Below are 12,864 nucleotides of genomic sequence, written 5' to 3'. Positions count from 1 at the left end.
GGTAACGCGGCGACACTCCAGCTGGCATGTGTCGAGGTAATTTCCAGGGTTCAAGGTGCACTAGCGTAACAACTGAACGGTCCAGCCTCCTGAAGAAAAGGTGTCATTCTACTGAAATGTTTCAACCTACCTAGGGATTGATGGTTGGATCTCCCAGCCTGTCTCTTTTTTCATCTGTTGGAGCCCTTTCTTCACCGATATCAAGGCTGAGCTCATGGTCTATGGATCACTTCTGGGAGTGACATAACTGTGCGACGTTGGGCCTTTTTTTAATCTTCCAACTTTTCACTTTGCTGGCATTTGGTTACTGGACTGGAGACGGGCAGCAGATCATCACAGCAAAGACGGTAAGATACAGAATCCACCCACCCCCTTTGGTTCGCGAGTTGCAGAACGAGTGGCGTCAAATTTCACGTCATCTGCCAGGGTTCTGTGACCTTTAATGAGCATCCCCAGGACCATCAAGTATGTTATTTTGGGACTCTGCTGTGGAGAGAAACACTAAATTCATGGAGAAGAAGAGGCTTCCATAACTGATAATCATTCCAGTACACTAGTATTGGCACTTGTCACAATTTACAATTTCTCATTTTGGACAACGCCAGCCGCTCGCTCGTTCAAGGCTCGGACGTCGCCAGTTGCCCGTTTCCCGTACGACAACCCCGTTTCAAGCGGTCATCAATACTGTAGTCACTTACACCAATTTCCAACTGAACCTTGACACTCCTTTTCAACATCGACAACAACATACAACCACCCAGACCACGATAGAACACGATCAATCGAATCTTGACAACGTTTCACGGAACAACAAAGACAAAAGGGCATATGTACCGATAACCGACAGCGCTAGTACCAACACTACTTACTCCAACATTTCACCTTGCGCCGCACTTTGCTTTCGCACGTCTCGACCACCTCGCATAGCATAAGCGACACCAAGAAAACCCACCGATTCCTAGATCTCAGCCACACCGACCCACGCCTGGCTTTAGCTCTGCAGAACAACGGACATTAAAGACGATCGAAGGGGGAACCAGGACTTGAAACAAGGAAACTGCGTGGTGCCGCCGGCCTGGTATCTGTACTCCGTCGAAACAAGGGGGACAAGCACACTCCTCTTTCTTTCTTCCTTGTTCAGAGTGCCGCCTGGCGTCAGATGGAGAGCTAGCACCACATATCGACCTCCCGTTTCTTTGTTGGATGCTCCTCTCCCCTTCTCTTGTCCGAGTCCCATCATTGTCCGAGTCGTTGTCCGGTCGTAGTGGCATCCATGGAGACCGTAATTCAGGATTGCGAGCCTCTTGCCAATTATCTCAAGGGTTCGCTTACCTACTCACCGTCCATCTCCAAAGCACAGCAATACTTACTTGCCATGACAGATCAAGGCGAAGAAACACGCAACAATGACTGGCCAACACCGCCAGCCTCCGAGTCCGACCACAATGGCCAGTTCCACGATGCCCACGATGACCGCCTCTCCGAACACAGCATCTCACCCCCCTCCTCTCCCAACTTCGCTCCCGTAGGCCGCCCCATGGTCCGCAAGCGGTTCCGAAAGAACGCCCCCGAGCCAATACAACTCGAGATCCCACACCGCATGAAGCGATACAGCTCGCTTGGCTCGCTACATGACTCCTATTCTGTAAGGATCTACGCTCAAATAATAGGGGCCATGTGTGTTGAACTAATGACGTTTGTCCGTGGTGAAAAGAAGGCCGTAACAGCAAGGATAGACCGCGCCGACAACCAGAAATTTATCGAGCAGTTCCGGTACACGATCGTCGCTTCGCAGTTGTTGAGTGGGCACTCGGTTGCTGGACTTAATCACTTTTACCGAAATCAGGACGCCGATGCTTCGAAAAAGCAAAATAACGATGTCGTACTACCGAACTCGACGGGGCTGATCGCAACGGCTGCGGGAGCGTTGGTGGTGGCATTGGGGATAAGGTGGTTATGCTTGGGAGGATACGCCCGTCTGACCAAAAAGGGGGTGCTGGTTGCCGTTGTGGTTGCCGTTGCGGTGGGATTGGTGGCGCACTTTTATATCCGGAAGCAGTGGCTGAGATATGTGCGGAACAAGGCGTTGGCGGAGGTTGCTACTTTTGTGGCGAAGAGTCAGGATTGGGATAGTGCTACGAGTGCGGCACTGTCGTTGATTCAGGAGGTTGAGTTGGTGTCGAGGGGGTATAGGCTGTGAGTGCGCTCGTCCGGAGGAAATTGGGGGTAACTGCGGCTAACAACAACCAGGAGCGCACCACTGCCGCCTATCAGCAGAATCGAAGACCGAAGCCAAACGAGACGATGCGGACGCCTGCGCAAGGCTCTTAAGCAGCGGTTTGCCGATATGATCAAGAGTTACATCCAAGTGACGACAGCGGTGAAGGGACTCTCGGAACAGCTGGATCTGGAAAAGTACTACGACGTTTACGACATTACCGACTTTGACGTTTCCGATGCGATGCAAGGGTTTCCGGAGGTCGCGACGGAGGAGGCGGAGTCGTTACGGGTGCTCAAGATTGCGGCTGCTCGGTTCCATACCATCCGCAAGCTGCTTCTCTGTGCTTTGCTTGCGTTCGAGGCTACGGGAGATAACAGCGACTTTGTGCGGTGGTCGACGGCGGCTCAGTGTCTCAGCCAGCTGAGCAGTCTGACTGGTGATTGCTACGAGAGGCTTCGTCTCATCTTGAGCGATGAAGAGAGTGAGTTTCATCCCGTATTCTTGCCCGCTACAAACACACAACAGCTAACAAAACCAGGCTTCCCCGCCATCCCCGAAACCAAGTTTCCTCTTTCCCCCAACCGCGAGAAACGCCGAACGCAATTCCGCAAGCTCAACTCTCTATCGACGGGCATCCGCGGTCTCCAAGCCAAGCTGGCACTGTTGCGTGAAGAATCCGAGAAAGCACTCAACGAAGCCGACGATATCTCTGAAGTTGGTTTCGACCTCATGTCGCAATACGAGTCCATCGGCCAAGACCTCAAGATGCTGCAGCAAGCTTGGGAGGACGGCAAGGCTGCCCTAGCATCCGGAATCGACCGCAACGAGAAACGTATTTCGTCCATGAGCATGCTGTACTCGCCTGCTACCTCTCTGAGCGGGTTAACCACTGTCGGCGAAGAGAACGAAACCGGTGGCGGAGCGGAGGATGCGCTGAAAGCGCTAACCGGGGAGACTTCTCCCACACGAAACTCTTCGCCAAGTCCCAACGAGCCGGATGTGTTTGAGGCGGTTGCGCTATCGGCTCGGCCAAGAAGTATGCTGACCAGGGAAGAGAGGTTGGTGAAAATGAAGGAGGAGAGAGAGACGAGAGCAATGCAGAGGGAGAAGGCGGAAGCGAGTAGGGGCATGTTGAAGGAGTTGGAGATGGTGATTAATCTGAGGCCGAAGAGACATACAACCATGGGGCCAGGCGGGGGAAACGGAAGGAGTGCGGCGCCGACGAGGATCTCTTTATGACGACAGACAAACTCTGCGGCATTCTCTCTTTTTTTCTTCGGGGTTTCTTTCTTTGACCATTATAATCTTGCATGGCATGGCACTGCGCGCAGACAAAAGAGAGGGGCGAACAACAACGAGAAGGCCAACTTGCCAAGTGTTCTTCAACAGCAACAACAACAACAACAACAACAACCACAACCTTGGGCAGAAAGGCGTTTTGACGGATACACAGACCATGGGAATATTTGAAAGTTGGGGCAGGCAAGCGAGCAATGTGGGATACAGAATCTAACGGCGTTTATACACTATACAGACGATCTTGGGCGGGCATTCTGTAACAAATTCTTTTTTTTGAATTGGGGGAGGGTGTAAGATAGGTGAATAATGTAATAATCAAAATATCTTGGAGAATGGAGGCAGAACAGAGTTCGAGCAGAAATGAGGGAGTCAAATAGTTGAAGTCATATCATCGGAACTGAGCAGCATACCTTCGACATTGCCATCGAGACACGATTCAAACAGAAAGAGGGGATTCAGGGCGACAGCTCCCACTGAAAACGCGAAGATTGCGCCTGAAAGCGGACTAACAGCGCTGGAGAACGGGACCGTGCACCGGGAGCTAGCCCGAAGCGGTAAATCAATTAAGCCTAACCCCAGCTCAGCGCGTTTAGCTGCCATTAGCAGGCGCGTCAAGTCGCGAAGTGGGTGTCCCACCACCTGTATTGGTGGTTCCTCTCTTTTTATCGTCCATTGCCTGCCTGTTGCAGCTTTTTGAACAAAACCATAACTCTTCCCAAATCCAAATCTTTTCTTCTCTCTTCTTTTTTCGTCAAACCACGAGCGCCTCTCTCTCCCGAAAGTGATACCCAGCGCGCGCATATTTTCTTCCCTCTTTGTCTTTTTTTCCCCGTCGAGTTCGGTAATTCACATCCATCAGTATGTCGTCTCTGTCTGAGCGTGAAGCTGCCTGCTGCCTGCTCGCTTGCCCGGCACTAGGAAGAAAAGCTGGAGAACAGAAGTGATGGGTTGCTGACTGGAGGACTATCACAATAACAGAAATGCTTGAAGCACGGTTGGAGCAGGCGTCGATCCTGAAGAAGGTATTGTTTTGTCCTCTTCCTCTCCAGAGCTGTCTGTTTCCTTTCCCAGCTAAAAGACACCCACTAACTCTGTCATGATGATGACGATGATGTCCAGGTCGTCGACGCCATCAAGGACCTCGTGCAGGACTGCAACTTCGACTGCAACGACTCGGGCATCGCCCTGCAAGCCATGGACAACTCGCACGTCGCGCTCGTGTCCATGATGCTCAAGACGGAGACCTTCTCGCCCTTCCGGTGCGACCGCAACATTGCGCTCGGCGTCAACCTGACGTCGCTGACCAAGGTGCTCCGCGCCGCCCAGAACGAGGACATCCTGACGCTCAAGGCCGAGGACGCGCCCGACGTGCTCAACCTCGTCTTCGAATCTTCCGAAAACGACCGTATCTCCGAGTACGACCTCAAGCTCATGGACATTGACCAGGAGCACCTGGGCATTCCGGATACCGAGTACGCGGCCACCATCAGCATGCCGTCGTCTGAGTTCAAGCGCATCACCACCGATCTCATGGCCATGAGCGAGAGCGTCAACATTGAGGCGAGCAAGGACGGCGTCAAGTTCAGCTGCCAGGGCGACATTGGCAACGGCAGCATCACCCTTCGCCAGCACACCAACGTCGACAAGCCCAGCGAGAACATCGAGATTGAGTTGAGCGAGCCGGTTTCCCTTACGTTCTCGCTCAAATACCTGGTCAACTTTTGCAAGGCGAGCGCGCTGTCGAGCACGGTCAAGATCTGCCTTTCCAACGAGGTGCCGCTTTTGGTCGAGTACAACATTTCGGCTAGCAGCTACTTGAGGTTCTATCTTGCGCCCAAGGTATGTCTTTGTTTGTCATTTTCTGGGTGGTTGTTTTCTGTCAGGTGTGATGCTAACTGGTTGTGATTTACAGATTGGCGACGAGGAGTAATCGCCCCATTTACCTCCAACAACCGAACCGCATCTCTGTTACGAACACCACGAAACTATGCCTTCATGTATACCTCGAGTTGCTATAAAATCATGGGGAGGAGGAGAATTGCAAGTCATGTAGAAGATAAGGGTTGATGCAGTGATGAGAAGAAGAAAAGGGATATGAAGAAAAAGAAATCTGTGTTTCTGAAAGAGTCTGGCACTAGTACACACAAATGTTTTAGAGGGCGTTTTGTTCTTTCTTTCTGCTGCGAAGATGAATGCTTAGGGGAGACGACGAGGTGTCAATGAATATTGCGATGGCCTCCAACACAACACCTCTACCGAGGAACACGATGCTGTTGTCGTTCCCTTTTTCTGTACAATGGTTTTACATTGACATCGGGAAACTGTCCGCCCTGTACCACTGATCATTGCTTCTCGGGAGTTCAGCTTGGCGTTGAATGTAGGTATTTCGGAGGTATGTTAAATCACAAGTACCCTTGTGACATGACCACTTCCCGTCAGTCGGCGTGTTTTCCAGAAATCTTCCACCCGACTGTTTTTTTTTTTTTTTTCGTCCGATGAAGGTCCTGGTGTTCACCAACTTCCCCACATTGTTCGTTCAATGTATGCTGTAACTTACCTACCCACCACGGCACCTGCGTGACGTCCCCTCCCGCCTACACTACAACAGGGCGCGCCCAGCAGCTCTGAATGGACTCCGCATTCAAGTTGCCCCTAAAACCCGCCCTGCAGGAAACGTTTTGGCGGGGCATGGGTGGTTCCTGGAAAAAAAAGAGTCATTGACTGGCCGGCCCTGTGCCATGACCGTTAGCGGCGAATTTCTGGACCATTCGAGGACTCGAATCAAGATGTGGGCAAATGGGTGGCACAAGAGGGCGATATCGCAGTTTATTTGTTTGATGATACTATTTGCAATTGATCGAATCTTTCGGCTATATACGGTCTTCTTCTTTCACCGCTGACTGACTGACTGACTGACTGACTAGGTCTAGGGTCAGAATCACTTGTTGTGTCATAGTGTTGCTTAGCTCTTTTCCGGAATCTTTCCTCCATCTTTTCTTGACCCGGTGATCATCCAATCCTTCCAGTCCTCTGACTTCTTTTGCGAGTTTGAGACAGACCTCGTTCTTTTTGACAACAAACATTCCCTACGTCTTTTGACTTTGGCATCAATTCTCAACATATCGTCGAGATTCTAAGCGGCCGATTATTCTTTATAGAGACAATCTATACCACCGTATTGACAGACCGTTCGTTGCATCTTCAGCTCGGCTTACTCGGCTTACGTACCTCTCTCTACCAACGATCGAGATCCTTCGCGCCGCCACTCTACGCCGCAGGACATCTACCGAACATAACCAATTCGAACGAAGGAACTCTCTTTAACGAATCTCGAGTTCGATCTTTCCTCTACAACCACCAGAAGCCGAATCGCATACAACGTACTCTACCAAGGTCACCATGAGCGACGGAGAGCCTCCAGTCCCCGACACCCGCGTGTTGGCTGTCGCAAGCCATGTAAGTCTAGTTCTCCTTTTCAATTGATTTCAGGTTGGATCAATTGCTGACTGGGAGTGCTTAGGTTGTCTCCGGGTAAGTTCCGATCTACCTACAAGCTTTGCGCCGGCCTCTCGAGATAGACCAACCGAGTCCGAACCAGACAAGACGAGATGAGACGACAAGGAAAAGAATACAAAGAAGAAAAGAAAACCATTGGCTAACATCGATATGTCTTCCCCCAGCTACGTAGGCAACAAAATCGCCGTCTTCTCCATGCAATCCCTCGGCTGCGACGTCGCGGCCCTCAACACGGTGCAGTTCAGCAACCATACCGGCTACCGCCAATTCACCGGCACGCGCGTGTCCGCTTCGGAAATCACCGACCTCTACCGCGGTCTGAAGCAGTCTTACCTCGATGACTTTGACATGATGCTGTCCGGGTACGTCCCCGGTGCTCCAGCGCTGGAAGCCGTAGGGGAGATAGCGAAGGAACTCAAGGAAAAGGCTCAAGCCCGCGGGAAGCCTGGGAGTTTCTTCTGGGTGCTGGATCCCGTGATGGGCGATAACGGGAGTCTGTACGTCGCGCAGGATGTGGTGCCGGTATACAAAGGGTTGGTGCAGTATGCAGACCTGATACTCCCGAACCAGTTCGAGGCCGAGTGCGTACCTTTCTTTTCCTCCCCTTCCCTTCCCCTCTCTTCTTGTTGGATCGAACTAACAAATAAACGGCACAGACTCCTCTCAGAAGTCAAAATAGTCGACATGCCCTCCCTAACCCGCGCCATCTCTGTCCTGCACGAGCGCTACGCCATCCCGCACATCATCATCACTTCCGTCTCTCTTCCCGACGCTACTACCGTCTCCTCCACCATGCCCAACTCCGTACCCGGCTCTTCGGCACCCACACCAACACCCCAAGAAGAAGGCCAAGGCCAATCACAACCGCCCCGCACCAAAACCCTCAGCGTAGTCGGCTCAACAATGACTTCTGCCCGCCAACCGCGCGCCTTCCAGATTAGTTTCCCCGCCATTGACTGCTACTTTTCCGGCACGGGCGATATGTTTTCCGCGTTGATGCTCGTGCGCATGCGGGAGGCGGTGTATAACACTGAGGGAGACTTGACGGAGCGGGAGAGCTGGTTAAGCGAGGACAATGTGGACGCGCTGGACTTGCCGCTCGCCAAGGCCGCGGAGAAGGTGTTGGCGAGTATGCACGAGGTGTTGACGAAGACGGCGGAGGGGATGAAGGGGAGGGTGCAGAGGGCTAGGGGGTTTGTGGATGAGCAGCTTCAGAGAGAAAAAGCGATGGCGATGACGGATGGTGTTAATGGGTGTGGACATGCGAATGGCCATGAGACGGGTCAGGATGGGCATGTGGATAAGAAAGTTAAGCTGGATTCGACGACGACGACGACGACGACGAATGGTAATAGCAATGGCGTGGAAGATGGGGAAAAGACGGAAGAGAGGATAAAAGAAGAAGCAGAACGAAGGAGGAAACAAGTGGAGGAAGCGGAAAAGGAAGAAGAAGTGCAGGCGAGGAAGAGGTTACATTTGATGAAGAGCAAGGCGGCCGAGTTGAGGCTGGTCAGACATCTGGATAGTTTGAGGCATCCCAAGGTGGAGTTTAGGGCTAGGAGGATAGAGTGCTCTTAGTCCTTTTTTTTTTTTTTTAGTTCTGTTTGGGTGTAGGATTAATGTCTTTGCGAGAGGGAGAGCGAGGAATAGAAGGGGTGTGGGATGACGGGAACAGCATTGGATAGCGGGAGTTATTGTTGATCTGCTGTTGGTGAGCGAGGCGCTATTCTGTTCTACTATAGAAGCTAGATTCGAGCACGGCATAGCATTGCGGGAGCTTTGGGGGAGGGAGTTGGTTGGTGAATGTCCCGATTAACAGTATATACCACACCACATGTAATTCATACATCAAGAATTGGATCAGAACAGAAGGGTTGTAGAGTCTTGATTTGAAATGAACCATCATGTCTAGAGCTTACCTCTGCTGCCCGTCAAGTCGTTCGTTCATTCATTCCTTGCTCATTTCACCATTCATATGTATCACCGAAATTTGTGTCCATATTCACCAATCCGAAGTATCGTATGCATTTCATACCTTTCAATGTTTCTGCCAGATTTCCCGAAACGCCGTCCATCTATATCGCTTCATACCCCTAACCCCTTTCTTTTCTTTTCTTTTCTTTTCCTCCGACCGAAAAAAACACAAGAACCAGTTTTCTTTCTTTCTTAGTTCTTCACCTGCTCCCCAACACCAGAACTAACGCCCGTACTCCCGAACCCGCCCGCGCCTCTGACGCTCTCCTCCAGCTGTTCGACCTCGACCACCTCGGGGGTATAGATGCGTTCGAGAACCAGCTGCGCGACGCGATCGCCCTCGTTGACGACAAAGTCGACGTCCGAGTGGTTGAACAAGAGAACCTTGACTTGGCCGCGGTAGTCGGCGTCGATGACGCCGGCGCCGACATCGATGAAGTTCTTGGCTGCTAGGCCGGAGCGGGGGGCGATGCGGCCGTCTATGGTTTTTTGTGTTGCTTTCTGTCAGCGAACATTCTGAGGGTAGAAAGGTAAGAAGGAAATGTAAAGAAAGGGAAGGTATAAGGAAAAGGAAGGGAAGGGAAAGGACAGGAAAGGGACGGGAAGGGAAGGAATAGAAAGCGAGCGAAGCGAGGACACCCCCGGAGGGCCTCCACGGAGGGCCTCCACGGAGTGGCCACCGGAGGTGCACTCGAAGCAAATTAAGAATAAAAGAAAAAGTAAACAGAGGAGAAGGGCGAAAGTGAGGATATTAAAAGAAAACGTACAAGTCCCAGCAGGAACAGCCATGGAAATATCCGTATCCACCAGACCCTTTCCGCGCGCAGGGATCGTAGTCTCCTTGGAAGCGTAGATGTCATAACCAGCAGCGAAGGCGGAGCCGCGAGTGGGCAGACGGGCCTTGTCGGACAGCTTCTTGATGAGGAGAGGAGGAGTTTGGTCGACCTTGGTAACGGGAGTCTGGGTATCGGCAGTCATGGTGGCGGCGGTGGTAGTGGCGGTAGCGGTGGTTTGGGAGGAGGAATCAGCGGAGGTCTTGATGCGCTTGGCGGGAGGGGAGGAGGTAGTAGTAGGTTCGGTGGTGCCGGTGGTCATTGGTGTGATGGTTGCGAAGAAGTGTTTGAATGTGGTGGTGGTTTCGGAAACAATTGAAAGAGAAGAAGAAGTGGAACGAGAGAGGAGAAGACGGCGGGCAACAAACATTGATTTGCTGCTGCGCGAGGGAGGAGGAGGAGGAGGAAACGCAGCTGTTTCAATGGTGGGGAGGCGGCAACACTGCGGGCGCAAAAGCAAAGCAAAAGCGCAGCCAAAGCTGAATGTAAGCGCGTTGGGTGACGCGTCGGACGGACGCGTAAATTGATTGATTTCAGGGGTCCAAAATCTCTTGGCCAGTGCGTTGCCTGCCGGGAGAATGGCTTGAGGTAAAGGCAACAGAAAGGAAGAGGGTGATGAAGCTGAAGCCCAAGGAAGACTAGGTCTGTAACCTCAAAAAGATCGACTCGAGCCAGATACCTTGGATATTCCACGATGATAGACTTCCATGACTGTGGATGCCCTAATCATCCAACTCCCTCCCAAAATCCACCAACCTCAACCTCGTAGCATCCCTCGGGTGGAAAACAGCCACCTTGCTCCTGACCAAAAACCTCGCCGCCGCCGTCTCCCGCTCAATCTTCACATAGGCCGCCGAGCTATCCCCTCCGGCATCCATGCTCTTATTCAGCAGTTTCTCAATCAGACTCCTCATCTCCGCTCCCGCCGCACTCGCCTCATCCCTCTCCCTCTTTCTCTTGCCAGTACCCTGTCTCCCCTCCTGCTGGTCTTTCTGGGCACCCCAAATCTCATCAATCCTCCTCTGCCTTCCATCCCCCTCTTCTTCTTGATCCGTCTTCTTCGCCTTGGCCTTCTTCAACTTGCCCCTCGCATTAAATCCCGCCTCCAGATCCTCGGCATCCAAGTCCATCATCTCTCCTACCACCGGCCCGCCCATTTCCTCCGCTGCCAGTAACGGGCCAAGGTACTCCTCGATGAACCAGTTTAGTTCTCTGATGAGCTTCTTGGTCTCCTCGTCGTATCTGTTCCGCTCTTCTTCCATCTTTTCCAGTTCCTCTTTTGCTAGCTCCTCGGGCGTCCTCTCCTTCTTTGCTTCCATCCCTTTCCTGAGCAATTCGACGCGAGCCTGAAGAGCTTCTTGGAGCTCCTTCTGCTCGCGGACTTCGGTTTTCAAGTTTTCGAGATGGCGCTTTTGCTGGTCAAGGAGGGTGGAGGAAGAGGATAGGTAAGAGTTGGTTTGGGTGATGGTTTGACTGGTTTTGCGGATGGCGAGCAGGGCAGGGAGGACGGAGTCTGGGAAGGGGAGGAGGGGAGTTGGGTCCGACTCGGCGAGGGAGGTGTAGGCGCGGGTTAGGAGGTGCATGGAGGAGAGAGGGTTGAGGGGTGGTGGTGGTCCATTTTGGCCAATGTTTTGTTTTAGCTGTGAATGTGTTATTAGTGAGTGAAAAGGGGGTTTGTTGACATGACATGGGGCTCGGCTCACCTCGTTCAAAGTCGCCTCGGCTTCTGCCGTCATTCGCTTGAGTTCGCGAATTGTTCGCTCTAGGTTCGCTTCATGCACAGGATCCTTGACGCGACCACCGCTGCCGTTGCTTGAGCCTGTGGTAGTGGATCCTTGGATGATGCCTTCCATGGTGTTGGTGTTGTTGGTTGTTGACATGGCCGGCTCTCCGAAGCCCTTGTCGGTCTGGTTGGCTCAAGGGGGTGGCAAGTGAGGAAAACCTAAGCGGGACACGGTATCACAGCGTGGAGTAGTGAGAAGTGAGAGTGAGAGAGTGTTGCACTTGCAAGCAGGTATCGGTGTTTATTGGTGTACAACGTCCGGGACGAGAATTTGGCAACTAGTAGTGCCACGTTCATGAAAAGTGTGTGTTTCCACCCGGATATGTCCAGCAGCCGGGATGGAGAAGCTCAAAACACGACTTCCCGTAATACGAATTGGTTCCCGATGGAGGAGCTTAGTCAACAGCCAACCACGAAGCTCTCACCGAAGCCTGAGTGAATACGCGCCCGTTTGTTTTCGTTGACGGCGTTCGAGGCAATCAACCTGACTGGGATGAAACCACCAAGACAACAACAACAACCAGAACAACAACGAGATGGTTCACTGGTTGTTTCTCTCGTCGGATGTGTCTCGATGGTATTGTTAAATACGCCGTAACGCCGTGTTACTGTATTACAGCAGCAATGCCGGTGTTCAGTTGCAGGCAGCTAGCACGCATTAAATGCCTGAGCTTGCTTGGTGGTGCAGTGGTTGAAGAACTGTGAACTGAAGCAGGAAGTGGAAGTGCTGAAATCGGATCGCAGCTTCTCTCGCTCGTGTGGCCTGGACCCACAGAGCTCGGATGCCTTGGCAACTGGGCGTTGGGCAACGAAGGAGGGAGGGAGCTGGGGTTGCAGGCTGGGCTGCGGCGCCGTCCAGGAAACCCATGCACCAACTCCCGTCTTTCCAGCTCTAGCTTCTCCCCAAGACCGCCAGAGCAGCTGTGCAGGTGGCAGGCGGAACTTGACCAGCTGGCCTCAAGCGAGCCTACAGCCGCCAGACGCACACCGGGCCGTCACCTGAGGCTGTTGAGTTGGCCTGTGGCCTGTGGCAGGTCGCGTCGGTTGAGGCTACGGCCGGTTGCTGATCCTGCTCACCCAGGCGGGACCCTCAGGTTTCATCAAGCCATCTCCCTTCCACTCCACAATTCCAAACCAAACCTCACTCTCGCGAGACATTCCACTTCCACTTCCACTTCACTTCCACTTTCTCCCCCCAACGGCCACTCACCACCTGGCAACCCTTTCCTTCTCGACCA

At 52.6% G+C, this 12,864-nt stretch overlaps 5 protein-coding genes across 5 annotated transcripts; 3 read left to right on the top strand and 2 right to left on the bottom strand.

Moving 5' to 3' along the window:
- Positions 1 to 997: 997 nt before the first annotated feature.
- On the top strand, positions 998 to 3,935 carry B0T23DRAFT_99879 (Mysoin-binding motif of peroxisomes-domain-containing protein). The gene is made up of 5 exons (XM_062842123.1): positions 998 to 1,322; positions 1,383 to 1,645; positions 1,715 to 2,196; positions 2,251 to 2,702; positions 2,760 to 3,935. The coding sequence occupies exons 1-5, from the start codon at positions 1,274 to 1,276 to the stop codon at positions 3,458 to 3,460; spliced, it is 1,947 nt and encodes a 648-aa protein (XP_062696300.1). The 5' UTR covers positions 998 to 1,273; the 3' UTR covers positions 3,461 to 3,935.
- Positions 3,936 to 4,169: 234 nt separating this feature from the next.
- On the top strand, positions 4,170 to 5,607 carry B0T23DRAFT_99854 (putative proliferating cell nuclear antigen). Its single transcript, XM_062842122.1, has 3 exons — positions 4,170 to 4,542; positions 4,640 to 5,359; positions 5,433 to 5,607. Exons 1-3 carry the CDS (start codon positions 4,501 to 4,503, stop codon positions 5,448 to 5,450), a joined length of 780 nt encoding a protein of 259 aa, XP_062696299.1. The 5' UTR covers positions 4,170 to 4,500; the 3' UTR covers positions 5,451 to 5,607.
- A 1,154-nt stretch (positions 5,608 to 6,761) lies between these two features.
- Positions 6,762 to 8,777, top strand: B0T23DRAFT_99794 (Ribokinase-like protein). Its single transcript, XM_062842119.1, has 4 exons — positions 6,762 to 6,976; positions 7,041 to 7,051; positions 7,201 to 7,617; positions 7,693 to 8,777. Exons 1-4 carry the CDS (start codon positions 6,920 to 6,922, stop codon positions 8,612 to 8,614), a joined length of 1,407 nt encoding a protein of 468 aa, XP_062696298.1. The 5' UTR covers positions 6,762 to 6,919; the 3' UTR covers positions 8,615 to 8,777.
- A 295-nt stretch (positions 8,778 to 9,072) lies between these two features.
- Positions 9,073 to 10,483, bottom strand: B0T23DRAFT_99820 (dUTPase-like protein). Its single transcript, XM_062842121.1, has 2 exons — positions 9,778 to 10,483; positions 9,073 to 9,489 (listed from the first exon to the last, which is right to left on the bottom strand). Exons 1-2 carry the CDS (start codon positions 10,211 to 10,213, stop codon positions 9,203 to 9,205), a joined length of 723 nt encoding a protein of 240 aa, XP_062696297.1. The 5' UTR covers positions 10,214 to 10,483; the 3' UTR covers positions 9,073 to 9,202.
- B0T23DRAFT_99806 (uncharacterized protein) lies at positions 10,390 to 11,977 on the bottom strand. The gene is made up of 2 exons (XM_062842120.1): positions 11,547 to 11,977; positions 10,390 to 11,483 (listed from the first exon to the last, which is right to left on the bottom strand). The coding sequence occupies exons 1-2, from the start codon at positions 11,721 to 11,723 to the stop codon at positions 10,566 to 10,568; spliced, it is 1,095 nt and encodes a 364-aa protein (XP_062696296.1). The 5' UTR covers positions 11,724 to 11,977; the 3' UTR covers positions 10,390 to 10,565.
- Positions 11,978 to 12,864: the final 887 nt, after the last annotated feature.

This window comes from Neurospora hispaniola (assembly GCF_033458365.1).
Source record: "Neurospora hispaniola strain FGSC 10403 chromosome Unknown B0T23scaffold_2, whole genome shotgun sequence".
Classification (NCBI taxonomy): Eukaryota; Fungi; Ascomycota; class Sordariomycetes; order Sordariales; family Sordariaceae; genus Neurospora; species Neurospora hispaniola.
Note: the sequence above shows the minus strand (reverse complement) of the source record. Positions and strands in the feature narration are given on the sequence as shown.